General features: G+C 42.8%; 1 protein-coding gene across 1 annotated transcript; it reads right to left on the bottom strand.

Moving 5' to 3' along the window:
- Positions 1-952: 952 nt before the first annotated feature.
- On the bottom strand, positions 953-20,009 carry mtus2b (microtubule associated tumor suppressor candidate 2b). The gene is made up of 12 exons (XM_034549017.1): positions 18,150-20,009; positions 17,848-18,040; positions 17,118-17,330; positions 10,307-10,503; positions 4,668-4,734; positions 4,074-4,288; positions 3,799-3,904; positions 3,641-3,714; positions 3,438-3,536; positions 3,201-3,320; positions 2,878-2,978; positions 953-1,160 (listed from the first exon to the last, which is right to left on the bottom strand). The coding sequence occupies exons 1-12, from the start codon at positions 20,007-20,009 to the stop codon at positions 953-955; spliced, it is 3,453 nt and encodes a 1,150-aa protein (XP_034404908.1).
- Positions 20,010-21,403: the final 1,394 nt, after the last annotated feature.

Genomic DNA, 21,403 nt, shown 5'->3' with positions numbered 1-21,403 from the left:
ACATAATGAACTGCTGTGTTTGATGTTTTCTACAGAGAATGATTGACATTATTTTATTTTCTCAGCAATGTCTAACACTTACTTAATAATAATAATAATAATAATGAAACATTTCTTGGTATCACTTGAATAAATCCTGGTCAGTTTTGTTAGGAATAGGAGGCAACCTCTGCTCCACATTATCACGCTGTAGGTCATCTTAAAATTAATTTAATTACTGGAAGACAGAACATGCGTTATTAAAGAGAGCAATACATGTACAGTTTTTACAAAATGATCAATACTTTTGATATTGATATTGATATTAAGCTGTGTTGGCAGTTCGATGGATATATGAGTTATGTTGTTGTAACCATACATTTCATGTCAACACTGATATTTAGTTGCTTCAGGAGAACGTAGGATGGGAGATTGAGGTTATATGGCTCTTCATTCATACACTCCTGATATATGAAGTACTTCAGCATTTAAAGATGAGCATACCCCAGAGATAACCCCACGCTTTTTGAGAGTAACTTGCTGTAGGTAGTTTGGGGATTTCTATCAAGCTCTAACCTTCATAGACGTTGCTGGTGAGAGAGAATGGGCAAAGGCGCTTCTTGTGTTCGTTGCTGCACTTTGGATGTTCGCCTCTCATCCTGAGCTCCTGCTCTCTGAAGTCTACAACGAGCAGGTCTTTCATCCACTGCAGCATTGCAGCACGTCTGTTTTGTGCGGCGTTCCGGTGGAGTAGGGAAAGCGTCCCTTTTGAACAATATGAGGCATGATCATAAATACAATTCATTAGGTCAGAGGGGTTGACATTGGAATTTGGTGAGCGGCATTTGCCAAGAAATGTGTCTGTCCATCTGCATGGTGTAAAACCCTAGGAACATTCAGCACGGAGTAAAAAAAGAAATCAGGGATGCCAGATAAAAGGAAGCGTTTGATACAAGAGCTTCCAGTGAGAGTGTCATTGATGGTAGGAGTGTGGGCGGGCAGGAGAACCCGGTCCGGAGGAGGGCCGATGGAGGGGGGAGGAGCTTGGGGACATACGAGGACTCAGCTCGCCTGTCTGAAGACGCCACAGCAGTTCCTCGTTATTGCGGCTCAGCCGCTTCTTCTCGTTGCTCTCCTTCTCCACATTGACCTGCAGGTTGGCATTATCTTCAGAGAGTTGCCTAAGAAGTGTAGAGTTGTAATGGTTTTTTATATATACTTGCACATGTAAATAGGAAAGTCCATGTTTTAAATTAATACATAAGAAAGATATGATAATCAATAAGGGATATTATGAAGAATATTATGAAGAATGTGTTAGGAAAACATGGGGATGTTACTGTATAAATGTAATCACTGAATAAGTATTATTGTAACTGTATGCTGATTGTTTTATGTTTTATGGTTATCATAACTATAAAGATGACTCAGGTATGAATGGAATGTATTGATCCAAGGAGGCGTAGTCAAAGTAGTGGTTTCCCTAAGTGACCGGAAGAGAGGCATTTATTTTGAAGGAGCCCATCTTACTGTTTAGGGCCAGAAGGGAAGAGATAAAGAAAGTAGCATTGTGTTTTATTGCTTAGAGAAGTCTGCCTTTTTGTACTGAAAGGCAAATAGCATGCTGTGTAGTTGAGGTATATGCATGCATACCTGATACTAACCAATGGAGAAGCTTTATGCTCAGTGTATGGATTGTATTTAACCTTTTGGATCTCTGTAATGCATTTGTCCTCTCACGTGAAGGCGGTAGACAGTTAACTATTTTAACAGATTTTGATTCATATAAATCGTTATTATAGCCTGTGGACCCAACGACACGTGAGCGCGCCCGGCTGGGACAGAAATATATGCTTATGATCCTTATTCTTTTATTAAATACTTTATATTATAAATTACTGGTCTCAGGACATCTTTCCAAGCGCGGGAAGCTCAGAATTTCGGTTGAACTTAACAGAAGGAAGAGGAAGAGGGAAAAGTCAAAACATAAATGCAATGTACTGGCGTTGCAGGGCCCCTGCTTCAATAAAACAGTGTTTGCCCTCTGCTGTATTTGCTTAAAGTCTATCTCTGTGCATCAAGCCTTAACCATCTATACTTTACTGTACTGTCCTATAGAGAGGTAGGAGGGGGGCCTGCTGCAGGAGGGCTTTGTGGCTGGACTACTGGATCCGTTGTGTGACGGGGAGCCAGTGGAGGTTCTGGAGGAGGGGGGGGGGATGTGATCGCGGGAGCGGCTGAGCAGACGAGCAGCAGAGTTCTGAATGTGTTGGAGTTTATTGCAGAATTTGGATAATGTGCCATAAAAAACACTGTTGCAGTACTCAATTCTGGATGTGGGTGAAGGCATTGATCAAAGTTTGGCCAGCAGAGGACAAGAGAACTATGTTCTCTATGTGTTTAAGGGGAAACAACGCAGTCCTGGTTATTTGATTGGCGTGGTGTTGGAAGGAGAGGTTTCTGTCCAAAGACTTGTGTGTGGTGAGAAAACGGACATTTACTTCTACTGGTTTGAACTAGGGGCGAAATCTGATTGATTTTTATTTTGGACTGATATTGCAAGTGTTATAGGATTCACGGTATTGGAGGGAATGATAATATTGCATCATTAGTCCGATTTGTATTGAAATTATATCAATATCATGGTGTGATCTGTGGCAGACAAATACTTTTTTTTTCTTAAGTCGGTAGACTAGGATTTGTATGTCAAGACATCTCCACAGCACCCCAATACTGAAACAGAATGGTGTATTGACCCATATTTGGCCTTTAAAAACATATTTGGCCTCTTGCGATTTAGATATTGCACTCGTCCATGTTGAAATTTAGCTAAAATTCCAATTATTTATGCAGCCATAGTTTAAACTTGGTACTAGTATGCATTCAAACATATCTGACCTGGACACAACCAGGTTCTTGTCTATTCTCTCCTTCAGGTCCTCGTTCTGCTGCTGTAACACTTGTACTCTCTCCTCCAGGTACACATTCTTTTCAGCCTGCTCAAAAACACAGGAGAAAAGTGCACAACATTAAATTCTTCAAATGGTGGATGCCATTACATTACAAGTAAACCAGGCATTATGACAATTGCTATGAGTTAAAAAAGGAGTTAAAATACTGGGGGTGCATAGGCCCCCTTTTTGTCATTCGAGGCTGTCATCAGCTGACCTGAGATGTTAGGTGATATTGGAATGAAAGAAAAGCAGAAATTTGAAGCCTACTATTTTCTCGAGTTCTGAGATCTTCAGTTCCTGTTGGTGAATTTGTTGATTCTTCATCTCCAGAACTTCTTTCAGACTTTTCAGGTCCTCGTCAATGTGTTTGTACGGTGCCAAAGCATCCTGGCAAGAGCAGATAACATTAGTGAAAACCGCTACCAGTCACCGACTAGCTCTATCAAGCTGCTGTCACCACAGCGCTCAGCGTAATGGTCCTGTACTGTATCGTGCAGCAGTTACCACAATTTGCTCATCTGTGCTCCTGCGCAGAGCTTCTTCAAAGCGCTTGGCTCGATCTCTGAGGCTACGGTTCTGAAACGTCATTGTGTCCACCTGATCCTGGGGACCGGACAGGTATCAACTTGGTAATTACTGTCTGTGACAACAAAGTGCATCATTCCATGAATCTGTGAACAATGAAAATAAAACACATAACTCTTTACCTGCATTGAAAGTCTGATCTTTTCAAACTCTTCTCCCAGAGACTTGGTCTGCTGCTCGTGGGCCATCTTCAGATCTGACACGAGACATAACACATCATTATCTCATGAGCAGAGAGCGTGAGTAAAGGAGAGCAACAGGTTTGCAACGCGGTGCTCACTCTTCACGGTCCGGGCATGCTCCTCCTGCAGCGTGGCCAGTGTGTCATCGTGAGCCGTCTCCATCTCGATCAAGGAAGCCTCGTGGTTCTCACTCATCTCCTCAATCTGGAGAAGGTAAGCGAGAAGTTATCTTAAAGTCACAGTGCTCATCTTCCCTTTTCATACAAGATGTGGATTAAACAGACGGGCTGATAGCCAGTCTTTATCCAAACACGCACACACACACACACACACACACACACACACACACACACACACACACACGCACACACACCTGCTCTTGCTGTCTGACCCGAAGGTCCTCCAGCTCGGCTCGTAGTTGGGCCTGCAGGCTCTTGGCCTCAGCCACGTGCTGCGTCTTCAGCCGCTCCTCCAGCACTCCCAGCTCCCTCTGCTGCTGAGCCCGCAATCCCTGCAGCTCGGCCTCAAAGCGACGCTCCAGTTCCTCCTTCTCCCGCTGCAGTTGCTCCCAGTGTGCAACACTGAACGCTGGAACACAACGTGGAGCTTTAGTTTCTCTCAGCAGATCCACATTCAGGTCATGTACAATGTTTCAAGAAGATACACCAAAGTAAAACCCTTTATTAAAATTATTGATGTTGTTATCATGGCATTGTAATGTTTGGATGATTAACACTTTGATTTGTTCATTTTTTATTTAATTTTTCTCTTTTATTTGACCTTTTTTTTTTTTATATATAAAAAAACAATGACAACTGGGTAGATGGTGTTCAATCTGGTTAAATAAAGACTTCCATCAGCAGAGTAGACTCCTCCTTTCCGTGTGGTAGTCTACTGTATAATACATGATATGCAGTAAGCAGGGAGTCCCTGGGGTGCCATGTCTATCAGGCTGTATCCCACTTACCCACTTCATCCCTGATTCTGGCGAGCTCCAGGGACAGTTCCCTCTCCTTCACAATGGCACTCTCGCTCTGAAAAGCAAAAACATACAGCAGTGAACACCTCTGAACTGTACACACACCTTCACTGTCACTTTCTTTTATAATGGTATACACCCAGTTGCCAAGTTAGAAGGTGCATCAAGCTGTAACTAATGTAGTCTAATACAACAGCAGCCGTTCTTCTACCATAGCGCTCCGTTTTTGTCAAAACTGACATATATGTTATTTTGGAGGTTTGTGGCATTGTTTATGCCTTATAACACCTCAGTTATAACTCGTTTTAATGGTGTAATTCACAATAACCACAACCCATTTTGTATCTTCACCAAACCAAACACCAGAATGCTCTCTAAATAAAACACTTTCTCCGGTTGTCTATCCTCCAGGATGCACTGACATGAGATTAGCTGGGGCCATGAGTCAAGAAAGAAAGAAAGAAATGTAAACTTTTATTGATCCCCGGTGGGGAAATTCTTCTCTGCATCGTACCCATCCTTAGTTATTAAGGAGCAGTGGGCTGCAGTGAAGCACCCGGGGAGCAACTGGGGGTTCAGTGTCTTGCTCAAGGACACTAAGACATGCAACTATGGGGACTATTTCTGTTCACTGCAGCACCATCATCTGACATCAGAGTGTCATGGAGTTCCCCCTAGATCGTCATAGCAAAGGGTCCATCGTTGAATTCCAGTACTTCAGGAGTCGACTACAGCGTTTGTGAAACACACAGATGCACAGACCGTCTCCGGGAGCCCCTGGGCACCCGTAATGTACGACGCTCTTAGAGCACCTCTTACTCACAGAGGAAGACACACAGGCAGCTAAAGGACGATTGATCACAACTTCAAACGTGCAGTAAGAAAGCTACGGGCACACTGTTAGAAATCACAAAGCAGTGTTTACTGCGTGAGAGAGCAGCGGGTTAAATATGTATGAGACGGACTACAGTATATTCTCGGCAGCAGTGATGTCACCCTCTAAGAGGTTTTACTGGGAGCATACAGTGATCAGGGAGAGACTACTGTGACCTCATGAGGTTAGGAAGGATGGTCAGCAGCCTTTTCTCATGTCTTACTCCTCAGCTCCACCTTTGCTCCCACCCATCATTTGCCCAAACGCGCCCCGCCCACACTCCTTAAATCTCCAAGGATTTATGTGACATGCATTCTAATTTTCCCATCTGACATTCAGCCCTCACCGAGGCATGGCAATCTATTTTAGGTCCGCAACCAATGATTGTTCCCGTTATTGATTACGCTGTTGATTCTTTTTGTGACTTTTCTAACAATTGTTTGGTCTGTAACATAGGAACATAGTGAAAAATGCAATTAACAACGAGAGGTTATTCTGCAATATCCTCACAATGATGTGAAACAGAAAACAAAAGCTAATCAAATCCTAACTTTCGAGAGACTGGGACCAGCTAATGTTTGTCATTTTCTCTTGATACATCGCAAGTAAACAGATTAGTCTTTTTTTTTATTCTGTCAATCATTTCAGCACTGTTCATTTTACTTTCTGGAAAAGAATAAATATGGCTATCTATACTACAAGGGCTCATTCCCAGCGAGATACTGTAATGAGTTAATTAACCTCTCAAAAGCCTGCACCCATGTAATCAATCCAGTTTCAGTGGGACCAGACAAACCTTCTAATGTGCAGCTGCATTTTCGTTTGTGCGTTTTGTCCTGAAGCTATTCAGACTCCAACACACAGGAAACTACAACTATGGCATGCATTTTATCTTTAAAAATCCATGCCATTTCTTGTAGAAATTCAACAACATTGACTTTGGAATGTGATCACCCAGACTTACACCAGCATACATACAGTAAGGACAGCATGTACACAATAAGATAGAGAGACAAGTGTATAGGAATATAGCAGAGCAGCAATAGCATGTTATGTAATGTCCCTGAGAACTCGGAGAGAAGAAAGAGGGACAGTGCGATGGACAAGCCTGCTTTGACTCAGCATAATCCTGCACAGCTCTGTCTCTAGGAAAGGAGTGCATTTAAAACTCCTATAGAGCAACACACTCAGCCCCTCTTTCCCCCTTTTCCCTTCAAACACACATGCGCACAACTACACATGCAGACACAAATCTTGGGCGCTGAAGCAGGCGTGCTGCCTTCAGGAGATACTGTCTTTACCGTTTGGTCCAGAAAGCACAGAGGGAGGAAATGGAGCCCACAGCAGCAGTGGCCCATACTAGGCTAGCAGACAGCAGCATCCCTGAGCCGACGGGGGAAGCAGCAGTGACGGATGCGAGTGCCAGAGAGATACAGAAAGAGAGGCAGAGGGGGGAGGGAACCAGGCCAAGGAAGGAGGGGGGAGGAGAGATGGGGGAGACTCACCTCGTTTCCTGGTTTGCCACTGGCGTTCCTCCCCGCATGAACAAAGACTGCCAGCCCCAGCCCAGCTATGCCTGCCCTCCCCTTAGGCCCCCACCAACACGCCCCGTATCACATCCACACGCATGGCAGCGAGCAACACACACACACACACGCACACACACACACACACACACACACTTGCATCTTTGAGAAAAAATAAAAAGAGTGGACTAGGAGGAGATGGGGGAGGGAGATGATCAATAACTGGACAATTATTTGCTCTATTACTTAGCTCAGAGAAAATAGCTACATGCAGGCATTTCAACTGATACATATATGCTTCATGACTCTGACTGAAACATTGATCTCTAAACTGCTCAATTTATATTCAATATAAAGCACTTTCAATCTTGTTACGTTCATGCAAAAGAATATTGGTCTATTTTTCAATCAGTCCCATACACACAATACGCTTTCCAAAACATCATATGATGTATGACCAGCGGTGGTGCTGGGTATCAGATTAGAGGGAGGAGGTTCATGGTGGGAAGATCTGAATCTAGCATCAGCCATCACAACAACATCTTGGCCAATATCGCTAAAATAGATGGGAACTTAACAATAACGTAAAGCTGGCTATCAAGTTCACCTGTAGTTTGCATCAGTAAAACACAGCCATTTTGTCATAATTTGTGATTGCAAACAAAAACCAAAAACCATAAGATTAACAATGAACAAGACTTCTTTAGAGAGGGGTCTGATCCCTGTTTGCAGATATATATCTCAGATGCACATCATTCAGACCTCAGTCCGAGAGACACTCACTAAAAGCACAGCTGGGCCCAGTCAGGCAGCTCTAATATCATTTATCATCTTTATATCTCTTTATCACTACTGTAGCCATGGTTGGGGCTGGGAAAAGGATTGCATTTTTTCATCTACGTAACATTTCAAAAATCAGGCACATCTTGTCTCAAAAAGATGCAGAAAAGCTGGTTCACGCGTTTGTTACTTCCAGACTAGATTACTGCAACTCCTTATTATCAGGCTGCTCTAATAAGTCTCTTAAATCCCTCCAGTTGATCCAGAATGCTGCAGCTCGTGTACTTACAAAAACTAAGAAAAGAGATCACATTACTCCTGTATTAGCTGCGCTGCACTGGCTCCCTGTAAAATCAAGAATCACATTTAAAATTCTTCTCCTCACCTACAAAGCCTTGATTGGTGATGCACCATCATATCTTAAGGAGCTTGTAGTACCATATTGCCCCACTAGAGAGCTGCGCTCACTAAATGCGGGGCTACTTGTGGTTCCTAGAGTCCTAAAAAGTAGGATGGGAGCAAGAGCCTTCAGTTATCAAGCTCCTCTTTTATGGAACCAGCTTCCACTTTCAGTCCGGGAGGCAGACACAGTCACCTCATTCAAGAATAGACTTAAGACTTTCCTGTTTGATAGTGCTTATAGTTAGGGCTGAATCAGGTTTGCCCTGGTCGAGCCCTTTGATATGCTGCTATAGGCTTATAGGCTGCTGGGGGATGTTTTAGGATACACTGAGCACCTCTCTCCTCTTCTCTCTCTCCTTATGGCTACATTTACATCTCTCCATTGCACCTTATTAACTCTGCTTCCTCCCCGGAGTCGTTGTGACTTCATGTCTCATAGGGTCCATTGGACCTGGAGGTGTCTGATGCCTGGTGAGCCGGCCTCCCACCTTGGCCCTGCTGATGCCCCGCCCCCTCCTCTCTACCTCCTTCTGTTTCATGGATTGGAGTTCCATTCATACATTGTCATATTCATGTAATGTGTTTATGTAACTTTGTAAATGCTGTTCATTCTGTACACATGACATCTATTGCTTCTGTCCATCCGGGGAGAGGGATCCTCCTCTGTTGCTCTCCTGAAGGTTTCTTCGCTTTTTTCCCTGTGAAAGGTTATTTTTGGGGAGTTTTTCCTGATTCGATGTGAGGTCAAAGGTCAGGGATGTCGTATGTGTACAGATTGTAAAGCCCTCTGAGGCAAATTTGTAATTTGTGATATTGGGCTATACAAAATAAACTGAATTGAATTGAATTGAATTGAAATGGATGTGATGCAAGCAGAGGATCAGGAACGGAGCAAAAAACAAAGCGCTTAATCCAGGTTTGAGAAGCAGAACACACTCAGTCACAGTGTGCAAGCAGACTGACCGCACCTTCAGAAGCTGTACGATGGAGACTCTGACACCGTTGGCAGAGATTGTCTTCGACAACAGGAGAATACTCATGAGACACATCAACCCAGCTATTTGAAGTAAATACCAAATGTCTTTAGATCCCTTTGAGTGAATCATCCAGCAGCTGTAGGACAGATCCAACACAACATACAACACAGCTCCACTTCACATATCATGTTTGCAAACCTTCAGTATTTCCCCAAACCATCATCACAACTTGTACTGACAAATCCTGCTGCTCCAAAGTTACATATTCAACAAGCAACAACAATCAGGGTTTAAAGCTTTGTGAACAAAGTAATGCTGAAAACAAAAGCCAGACGCTTCAGGTGTCATTTGTGCTATAGCGTAGCGTCTGAAGCTCGCAACGGCTTTTCCTTTGTAGATTTTGTACTATCCTGGAAGAAGGCTGCAAAAGGCATTGATCACAAGATGAACCACAATGCCAGCTTTTGATTTAGGCAAAAGGTGCAATACTCATTACAGTATTTTGTTTGCACAACACCTCAAAATATTCAACCATGTTTTTGCATGCTTTTGCCTATTATTTGAAAATATTATATCAAATACGTTTTCTAAAGCATTCTACTTTGCATTTATATTTATTTATTGGTGAACCACTCCTTCGTTTATTTCACTGTGGCATGAAAAAGAACTGGCAGAGATTTGAAACATGCTCCAGATGGGTTATTCATCCTTCATGAATGAATGAAAGTCAAATTCACTTCATCAAGCGATGTTATTGTTAAACAATAATGCAGCTGCAAGCAAGGGCGGTTTTCAAAATGCAACCCCGCTGAACATCCACATTTCTGATAACATTACCTTGTGAATGCAATGCTCACACATTTTGGATGTCAGAACTCCCTGAAACAGAGCTTTAAATTAAAAGGGGTAAGTAGATGGGGATGTGACACCTGCTGCAGCCCTGTTTTACAGTTGAAGCATCATCAGTTGAAATCATTTGGACTGTCATGGGGCTCGTGGGGTGGAGGCACAACCAAGTTTGCTTGCCTGTCAACCGTGCCGAGGTCCCGGAGCTCTGCTGTAGCCTACCTTTAGACAGAAGTGCTGGGTAGTGATGCTGAAGACGTCCAGGCACAGGGAGGCCTTCTTTAACTGGGCCTGAAGGCTCTGCAGCTGCAGGTCCTGCTGCTCACAGCGTTCCTGCAGCTGCTGGATCAGAACCCGGTCCAACTCCTGGGCCCTCTCAGTCCGAACAGCTCCGTGAACTGCTGCTGTCCGCCCACGAACTACAGCAACAGAGAGCGGAATGATGAACAAAGCAGACTGAAATATGGTCACTCGTAAATTACAGACTGAGATACTGCAGATAATATCAGCAGTTAGCATATTCTCTGAGCTCACACGCAAAGTAATGGCTGCTTGGTTGGAACCGCAGTGGTTTATATTGTCCAACATGGACAAATGGTCTCACTGTTACTCAAGTCTTCTCCCCGCTCCGACCAATCAGCTGCAGTTTCCACTCTCACCTCTAGAAACTCATAGTGGGGGAATACATTATCGCATCAGCTGCACTGGAACTCTCTCCAGCTGTTATCATGTTTGTCTGCTCTCAGAGAAAGGGACATAATGCTGACTTGCTGTGGTAATCTGACCCAGCAGGATGGCTGCTGAAGAAATCATCCTAGCATTACAGCTCCTGCAGCTTGTTGCTATGACAACAACAGGCTGCCATGGGTCTTGTAATAAAGTGTGGAGAGAGAGAGAGAGAGAGACGGCGAGAGCAGCAGTGAATTTTAAAGGTACAGTAGAAGCTGATAGCATGATTGACTTCTCCTTGTGTGCCATTTTGGAACAAACCAAACATACAATATGTTATGTATATATATATATATATAGAGAGAGAGAGAGAGAGAGAGAGAGAGAGAGAGAGAGAGAGAGCGAGAGAGAGATACATATATAAATATATAACTATATATATACACATATATGTTGTGTGTATATACTGTGTGTGCATTGAGTACGAGTTTACTTAACATTTGCATTTACATTAATACACATACACACACACGTAACACTCACCGGGGGACTGTGGCTTGGGCGCAACCACTACAAATCTTTTGGGTGAGGACATTGGTGGCACCGCGGCCTCTGTGTCCCTCTGTATCTCTCTCCTCGAGGCTGTATAGTAAAGATACATGTTTGTATGTTTAATAATGCACACATTTGAAACACAAGAAATACATCTTTAGTTTTCTCTAATAAATATTGTTTTTATAAATAAATTACACGTTAGTACATAATCATGGTTTAATAGTGGTGTAGAATTACATTTAAGGTACTTATACCTCACTTAACTTTTTATATTTTATACTTCTAAAGACTTTTCAAAGGACAATTTTGTTATTTTCTACTCTTTCACTATGATGTATATGACATTTAAGACAGTTAACAAGTTGCTTTGCTTACATATAAAACATATGCGTTTAAACATTATTTCAATATAAGTATGATACCTGTATGCAAAGTATATAAAATTAGATCATTCTTGAACTGATACAGCATGACAATTAATATGGATTAATATGGCTAACATCAGGGAAGGCTGTTATGAATACAATGGACAAAACGCACACCAAGCAAATAAAATAATACACAATACACAAACAACCCCAATAAAAACATCAACGTTAGAAGTCAATTTGAGGATAGGCGAGGCTAGTTAGGTTTTTTAACTGGATTTCAAAATTTCAACTGAACGTGCCTCTTTGAAATGTAATGGAAGTGATAAGGAGCCCAGTAGGAAAAGGCTCTGAAGCCAACCTATTCTTATTAACTGAAGGGATCGCCAGGAGAACGGCAATGAGAGAGACTGGTAATAAGGAATATTACAGTATATATATATATATATATATATATATATATATATATATATATATATATATATATATATACACTACCGTTCAGAAGTTTGGGGTCACCCAGACAATTTCGTGTTTTCCATGAAAACTCACACTTTCATTTATCAAATGAGTTGCTAAATTAATAGAAAATATAGTCAAGACATTGACAAGGTTAGAAATAATGATTTTTATTTGAAATATTAATGTTGTTCTTCAAACTTTGCTTTAATCAAAGAATGCTCCATTTGCAGCAGTTCTATAGCTTCTCTCACTAGCATAACTGTTTTCAGCTATGCTAGTGAGAGAAGCTATATAAGATATATATATATATATATATATATATATATATATATATATATATATATATATATTTATATTATAATGTAGTGTACTGCTGTTAATTGTAAATGTTGCACTGTGCAACTCATGTATTGTGTGAAGCACATGTTTCCGGTCTGAGGGTTGGAACCTCCAAAGGGCTTTCAATTTAAGGGAATGTGAGATGATTACTAGGATGTAAAGAGGAAAAACATGAACACACAATTACTACTCAGACTTGTTTCTATTATTTAATTTGTACTTGTCTGGCTTCTAATAAGACAATCTGAGAAGGGGAAATCATACTTTGATATAGACGTCCAAAGTGAGGACATATTCAGGTGACAGTGTGGTACAGGCAGTGGCCACTAGATGGAGGTGCTGCTCCACAGGACGCTGACGCTGCTCGTGGCTCATCAGAAGGGCACTCTGTGACCACTGGATGGAGTTGATACGCCACATTCAAGAGTCACAAGGTGTACTGACATACAACAAAGACGCCTACATCAGCCGAGATGGAGTACAGTTATTGACTGTATCAATGTATAAGAATCCTTACAGCCGGACGCAGTTTTTTGTAGGTTAATTATCTTTCATCCTGTATACGATCCCACTGAGTGTAACATTGATGGCCATAATGTTGCCTCTCAGACATGAACAATAGTGGGTAAATGGCCTGACAAAGAACTTGTGGTTGAAATGTTCCTTTTTTTTAAAAGGGAACCAACACGTGACTTGAGGGCTGCAGTTCATCCGTCGTCATCTACCCGTAGACTACATTCCGATGCTAAGCTGCCACCTCCCTCTACCACTCCTTCTAACACTCGCTCACATATCTAATCTCAAGGGTCATGTGATCACAGGACCCAGTGACCTTGATCTGGAGGTTGTGGAAAGCGCAGCACAATGCTGTTGTCTCTGGAGATAGCTCCAACACCAAAATACACATAGAACGGGCTACGTACCAAGAGGGGAGCAGCGCTGCGGCGGCAGACTGCGGCGCTTGTGCTCCTTGATCCTTCTTGATCCTTCTAAACTGTTCCCGATATAAGTGTATGCAACTTGGCTTGGTAGAGTATGCTCTTGAACTTTCCCATTGAGTCAATTGTTTATGAACAAAGCTCTAATTAAGTTTAGTCAAAGTGAGAGAAAAAAATAAACCCTTTGCGAGCATTGCAGCTTTAATTAGTCGATGCACTAACATATTTAATAATTTGTACATCCACAGTATACTGCTTTAAATAACTTAAAATATTAAAAAGTGTATATGTTGTCCCAGTTAGTAACAATGCTGCAAATCATCTACTTTGTAGCATTGCTATTGGATCAGCAGATCACTATCTTTCCTTGGAGAGTAGTTTGAGTTTCTAAACTGCAGAAATTCACTCAGGCAAGCGGAAAAACAGAAAGCTGCAAACATCTTAATTATTCATAACAGCTGTTATTACGCCTCTAGCTTTCTGCAGATATGAAAGGCTTTGATTCATAGACAAATTAAGGCTGTAGCAAGGAGTAGGGCTACAGAGAAACATCGCCACGAACAAACATCCCCCCATATAAACAAGGAGATCCTCACGGTTGTTGTCAGACGTTGTAGTTTTCTTTTATAACATATCATAACATGGATTCCAGCACAGACAACTCAGCATTTAGGTTTACTTCGTTAAACCGGATAGCTCCAATTACTTATCATTAAATATTCAGCTCCTCAGTCAATAACTCCTGTAGGTGCATCCGCACTCTCAGAGAGGAAAGGAGGACAGGTCAATGCCCTCGAACTAAAATAGAATTATTCTGACTCGAGAAAGAATAAAACAGAAGGTGGTTTAAGCTTGAAAATTACACGAAACAACAAGCTGTTGTAGTAAAATATAATCGAATGCAAAAATCAAATGAACGTCATGTTGCCCGGGGCCTGTATGCAGCCTCCAGTGGGACTACAGTGGCTCTCCTCGCTGCAGCAGATTCCCCAACGAGAGCCAGTAGATGTTTTTCTTTTCCAAAGGCAACTCACTGAAAGTCTGAGCCGAGAAGCAGATCCAGTCTCACACGTGTATGTAGTAGTGCATGTACAGTACACATCCTCTGCTGTAAGCATCCACTGATCTGTGTTACACCCGCAACACGGACTCTTGTCTGCTGGTGACGAGTTTGTGTGAGAACAGATGGGTTTAGAAGAATAAAAACAAGCAATTCTTTTTGCATTATTTCTCTTATTATAATTAATTAATAGTTTTGTTTTTTTATATCCAACCTACATGTGATACAAGATAAGACAGCGATGAGAACTCTGTTATGGTGCATGTCTCTTCAACTTGTTGTACAGTGAAATTGATGTCTGGACTGTTCCACCTCACAGTTCTAATCAGATCTCCTCTTGAGCAGATGGATTGAAAAATAAAACAGTCCGGGTTCAGACTTTAAAGAGAACTGAGTCTGGTGCTGTGATAGGGTTGAGGGACTAATCCACAAGAAAAGAGGCTTATTATTCATAACATGCCTCAGATATTTGTGCTGCCTTAACTGCTTTGAAGTCTGACTTGGAACTGGTATAATCCAACTTTGGTAAATCCAAAATTGGATTATAAAGTATACAGTCACCAGTAGTTATACCAAGCCTATGCCTGGCAAGTGTGAGAGCGCCGAGTGGCGTAGAGGCCAAGAGCGGTATTGCAGACAGATAGAGATTTAAATTATAGATTGCAACATATTGAACAAAATAAATGAACTAGTTCATTTTTTGGAGCTGTGAACTTAGTTCAACATTTTGAATTATGAACTATGAACTGAACTAGTTCATGTAGAAAGTGAACTTTCCCAACACTGTTTGTCATATAGCATATTGATTACTTGGTAAACTGAAGCCATGTTCATTTTAATACCAAGTATATTTGTATACAGTTGACTAACGTTTTACAGCAGTGAGGAGGACGTTGATGAGGAAGAAAGCATTTAGACCTGAAAGGATTCAGGGACAAACACTGGGGGGGAGGGAGGTGATCATAGGGAATACACCTTTTCTATTCAACATTCATGTTTTTGTTGTTCGATGAAAGAATAAAGTTCTACTCACAAAATGTCAAAAATGTCATTTTTAAAAGTTGTATTATAAATGTTTGCATGCATGTCTGCTTATGACAAGGTACATACAGTTAAATTACCCCAACATTTTCAGTTTATTCCTGTTAATTCCCGTTAATTCCCGTATATTCCCGTGGAAAGTTTCCAACTTTGAATATTCCCGGAATTTTGAAACCCTGCTCATGGAGCAGCGCTGTCAGAGCCAACCGCCTGTAGGGAAACGCTGCCGTGCAAGCTGCCAGTCATGTCCATGCTGTCTGAGCTACTCCCAAGCGCTTTACTATCTGGTACACACCCATCTATTCATTACGGCAGCCAGAAGGAACACAGCTAATGTGTCATTCATTGACAAATGAAGCAACAGAGAAACTAAGAAAGATGGCGATAAAAGACAGAGTAGGCCACACTTACATAACTGCAGGTTATCATCTTTAGCTGTGGTCGTTTTCTAAAAAATCTGTGTTAAAGATTGTCCAAAATAACCCAGCAAAGTGTACATTGGAGACTCCTAGGAGGGATGCTGAAGCAGAAAGAAAGACCATTATCTGACTTGACTGTGGTGAAAGTTTAAGGAGGAGATCCACAGGCAAGGAAGAAGTTGGTCAGTGATGTCGGAGGGAACACAGCGTCAGCAGATTATCCTGTCACACCACACACCCTGACACTTCTTTTCATTTTAGAGATTATACATTTGGAAGAAGAGACTGCCGCTGACATGTGAAGCAGTTTCTGCAGTTGAGGGAGGCACACCCTGCGTGAGGTAACAACGGTTTAGTTTTCTTTCCTCCACAATCTGAGGATCCTTCCTGTACCAGAGGCTTAAGGGAGTGTCTGAATCCAGCAGGTCAGAACAAGACAGTAAGGAAAGGCAGCTGTCAGCTGTCAGCTGTCACAGGCTGGAACACATGTGGTGCCACTTGAGCGAGGACAGTGTTAAACCCATCATCACTTCAGCCAATCAGCACAGTCAGCACAGATGCCACAGGGACACTTTTGCCCGTGGTTTGAGTCAGCACGATGAACAAATTAATCTGCAGTAGCTCCACGTTGGAACAGAACAAAACAGAACACACACACACACACACACACACACACACACACACACACACACACACACACAGGAGACACACTTTGTAATACACAGGCGACACATTTCTTACACCTCTGTCAAGTGAATTCTACCAGCATTGATTTCTCTAAATGGAGGCTGCAGGAAGGTTTGGACTGAGCACCAGCCTCTGGTCCAGATCAAATGCTGCAGTATGCAGGCTGAGCAGAGGCAGCAGAGGGACTTAAAGACGTGGAAACCTCTAGTGCAGCAGCTTTCAGCGCTTACTCGTGATAAATGAATGAAAAATGAGAGGAAGTGAGCGGCTGTTGCTATAGTAACTGAGGATAACAGGGGTAGGACTACCAGCGAACTAACATGGAGATGTAGATGCAATGAAAGGTACATGTGGAATATAAGGCAGACAAATGAGACAGGGCACTGTCTGTCAGATGTCTGAATGTTTGTGTCTGAGTCTCTCACATTCCAAGTTCATTTAGTAAAGACTCTATACACCAATTTAAAAGAATGGTGTGCAGAGAGCGTGACTCACGCTGAGAGGAGTGGCAGGAATCACTGTGACTGCTTTCGTTGGACTGGTTGCTGGATACAGAGGAGACACTGGAGGTCCGGACAAAGCCGAAGGTGGCCATACGGGCAGCTGGCAAGGCGGAGAAGCCCGGAGGTCGGAGACCAGACTGGCCTGATTTGAGCAGGGCACTCTTGGGGATGGTTTCTGAACCTCTCTCTCCTGATCTCTTTTGCTCTGGAGGTAGATGGGAAAATATGCAATAAGACGGTACCAGAGTGTGAATCTGATCTGATGAGTAATAAAAAGGATTTATTTCATTTAATCCCCGGCAGTTATAAAGACGACGCACAAAGTTCAAAACATATTTTGAGTTACATTGCTATAAAATGCTATGCACTTTAAATTGTTCAGGGGCTAAAAGCCAAGCTGGGGGAACATGAAGCATGACAGGACAACAAAATGAGGTAATGCATTCAGCGAGCCGAAGAAGATAACTTCTCTGCAGCCCGACAACGAGAGGGTGGGATGTGCACAAGCTCTCAGAAAATAGTTTTCCCACAATGATCTGAATGTTTTAAAACCACTATTTGATTCGCAGCACAAGCACGTAAGTATGCCGCATGTTAAAAATGCTCTCATGGTATTTAACGCTCTTGGCCCAAAAAAAGAAGGAAAATAAAACATACATACCTATCATGTGCTGACACCACATGTACATTTTTCCACTTTGAACCAATAATGCGTGTCTCACCTGCAGGGTCCGGGTAGCCACTGGTGGACGCTTCGACTCCCTGAGCAGACTGGCCTGGGACCGGGGCTGACCTTTGACCTGTCTGCTGAACTCTTGTCTTGGCTGCTGGCTGCCTGGTGACTGCCCCCAACCCCAGCTGAGGCCTCAAAGCTCTGGGTGAGCGGTAGACACTGCCTTCTTCTTGGGAAACATGCTGGGGAGGAACATGACAAAAACAGTCAATCACTGTTTTCAAATATTTCACGACAATGATATACAGTGTGTATATGTTTATGTATGTATGGCATGCAATGACAAACTACATAAAATGGATTCAAAAGACCATTGTTCACCTCTCTGAGATATTTCTCAGACATTTCCTCATGAAAACTGCCCGACTTTCCACTCAGCCTTTGAGGGATGGAGCTGCTTGGAGGTTTCGCCCCAGTCGCAGCCATGCCTGGAGGATAGTACCCCGCCTTCTGCATCTCCTGTCGATATTTGTCAAACAGCAGGTTGGAGGAACATAACACCGATGTGGATTTAGGTTGAGGACCAACCTTTGGATCTTTTTGAGCCGGTTGGCTGTAGTAAGAAGATAGTCTCTGTGGGAGTGCAGAGGCTTCGAATGGGGCATCTATCCCTGGGGGTTTTGCTTGAGGATTCTTACGAACATAGGTAATGATTTTTGGTCGGACATTTTTAGGCTTCTGGGGAGGAGAAGTCCTCCTGAGTTCAGGCTCTTTCTGCTGAGACGGGACAGGTTTGGGGATGCAACTGCTCAAACTTGTCTTTCCTGAAGGTCTTGCTGTTTGACTTAAACCTCTCTGAGGGGAGTCACTGCGCTCCAAGCTCAGTTCCCTGATGCTCTGGACCTTGGCTGGAGAAGCAGGCGGTCGTCTCTTGGGGGAACAGGAGGTTGGTTTAGGGGAAGTAGGAGTGGCTGGTCGACTGGGGCTCCCCCATGGCTTCCTCCTCTCCAGACTTGAAGAGCTGTAGGTGAAAGTGTTCTCAAAGGAGCCCTGCTTTTTTAGGCTGTTCTCAAAGGAAAGCTGCTTCTTTGAAGTATTCTCAAATGACGGCTGCTTTTTGAAACTCTTGTCAAATGAGTTTTGTTTTTTAAACGAGTTATCAAATGATCCTTGTTTCTTTGTGGCTTTAGATTCAATTGATGGATGAGTCCCCTTTGTACCCATTTGGGGCGGGCTGTAGTTCACAATATGGGCCTCATCAGCTTGTGTGCCTTTATCCATTTTAGTGCTTTCTTCACGAGATGTTAATGCAGCGTGTAAACCTTTGTGCTCTGTACTTCTCCTTCGATAACATTCTCCCTCTGAAATGGTATTCCCTGCTTTATTTCTCTGGTTTTGGTTCTTCCTGTGCTCATGAGTGACACTCTCACACAGATCGACTCCATTGTCCACTTGTGCCTGCGATTCCACGTCCTCTGAGTGAACCGTTGAATTCAAATTCACGTCCACACCGTTCCTGTGTATTGTGCTCTTTCCAGAGGAGGGGGAAGGATGAGCAGTGGCCTTGCCTCTTTCAGTGATGGTGTTGTCATTCTGGGAAACCAGAGTCAAGTCTTCTGAGATAGTTGAGTAAGGACCAGAGGCCATGTTCCAAGAGTCTGTCGTCTGGGTCCTGCCAGCAGTGTCCATAGCAGTGTCCATGCTTGAAATGGTGGACAGGCAGGTTACAAAGGCGTCGGTTTCTGAGCTTAACTCAGTCCTGGACGCAGAGGCACTGGATTCCCACTCACTGGCACCATGCAGAACAGACTCTCTCTCTTCACTGCTCTTATTATCCGGTACTTGTTCTACTGTAGCTTTGCTGCATGACAAAAGCCGCCCTTGAAGTGGTTTCTTCCCCACAAAGTCCTCTCCATCCTCAACCAGGGTCGCCTCCAGCTCCTGACACTCCAGCATCTCAAACTCAACCAGATCGGGGTCGTCACACTGGGAGTCTGTACCCCAGATGATGACTTTGTCCTGCTGTGCCGTTTCAGTCCCAGTCAGAGTGCCAGTATCGCCAGTATCGCCAGTATTGCCAGTATCGCCCGTCATCCCGCCACCCTCTGTCTGGATTTCATTGGCGTTGGCATCACCGTCAGCCAGCACGCTGCCCTGATGATTGTTATTCTGTAATTCCCCATCACCAAATGTCTCTCTTTGTGCGCTCATTTTGGAAATAGCTGGAAATAGATTTTACAGCGCTCTCAAGAGCATTTTCAAAATCAATCATCCATGGCATCAATTACAAAACAGTCTGTCCCCCATCAAAGACTCTTAGTGGCACAGCAGGAGCCTAGAACCGAGTTTCACATTTCTTTCCAGGATGTCTAATTTGGAGGATGAATCTTCATGACATCTGGGGTCTTCATCCTGTTTTGAAACAAGATGACAAATTAGAATATCAACAAATGAGAGATGACAGAAAGGAATCTCCCAGAAACTAGTCAGACAGTGAGATTTGGCAAAGTGGTCCAAACATTTGACTTTGGAGTGTCTGTGAAGAAAAAAGAATAAAAACTAAAATGTGCATTTGGATTTAACCTTCTTACACGCATAAACAGTGAAGTTGAGAATAGTCACTATTCTCACTATTAATTGTTTGTGCACCAATTGAAAAGTGTCAATATTGTATAAACCTTGTAATCTTATCTCTGTTTTTAGGTTTGTTTTGTGACATCTGCCTCTCGGGACAACAATTGTTGTGAGCCTTGAAAATATGTTTGTGGCGATAGTCATTGTAATACAGTTGTGAATCATGTGAATGTGTACATTAATTTATGTTGAGACGGATCTGACTCCATAGATCACAGCGAACAAACACGTTTTCTCAGATCTGTGTGAGAGAATGGGATTCTGTCTCATCCAGATCCAGGATCCATCCATGAATGCATGACTACAAAACCTGAAACTAGGTAATATACCTCACTCGTGGTTTATTTGTCAAAATAATTTTCTCCACTGACCGAAAGCTGATCAATCACACCTGGTGAATACCAAAAAGGTTGGCACCATGGCGACAAGATCGACATAATGTATTAAAAGGGCCATAGAAGAGAAAAGACTTGCAAGGTAATATACGTGGATGATGTCATCATTTCTACGTGGACACCTGTGTCTGTGACTGACAGACATAACGTTTCATGCTTCTGCTCAACAATCAGTGTAGTTTCTGAAATTATATCCTGACAACTTTGATTAGCCTCAAGCAACTTTGGCAAGATCCTTTACATTGTGCGGCGAACTGTATTTTCTACGCATTTCCCTTCTGCATCAGCCATGTCTTACTGTTCCCTTTTCTTCTGAAACACTCCTGTAAATACATGACATGTTACCAATCCCAGGACACTTGGTCAGCAGCCAGCAACAACGCGTCACTGCTTGACACGAAGAGGAAAAGATGATATCTTTGTGTTATTCTTGCAGAGGAGCTGTGTGGTTGTGGCATAATGACAGCATATGGGGCGAACAGGTGACCGTTAAGTCTGTTTTTTCTCCCACATTAGCCATCGATGGGTACACAATGTTTACATGGGAGAAAATATGTGACAGGTCATGTCTCAACT

This window comes from Cyclopterus lumpus, chromosome 13 (assembly GCF_009769545.1).
Source record: "Cyclopterus lumpus isolate fCycLum1 chromosome 13, fCycLum1.pri, whole genome shotgun sequence".
Classification (NCBI taxonomy): Eukaryota; Metazoa; Chordata; class Actinopteri; order Perciformes; family Cyclopteridae; genus Cyclopterus; species Cyclopterus lumpus.
This window is presented reverse-complemented; position numbering and strand designations above follow the sequence as displayed.

Coding starts and splice junctions, on each gene's coding strand:
- mtus2b (XM_034549017.1), bottom strand. CDS start 20,009: ATGAGCGCACAAAGAGAGACATTTGGTGATGGGGAATTACAGAATAAC. Junction 3,905..4,073: donor GGGTCAGACAGCAAGAGCAG/GTGTGTGTGCGT, acceptor TACCTTCTCCAG/ATTGAGGAGATGAGTGAGAA. Junction 3,715..3,798: donor GCATGCCCGGACCGTGAAGA/GTGAGCACCGCG, acceptor GTCTCGTGTCAG/ATCTGAAGATGGCCCACGAG.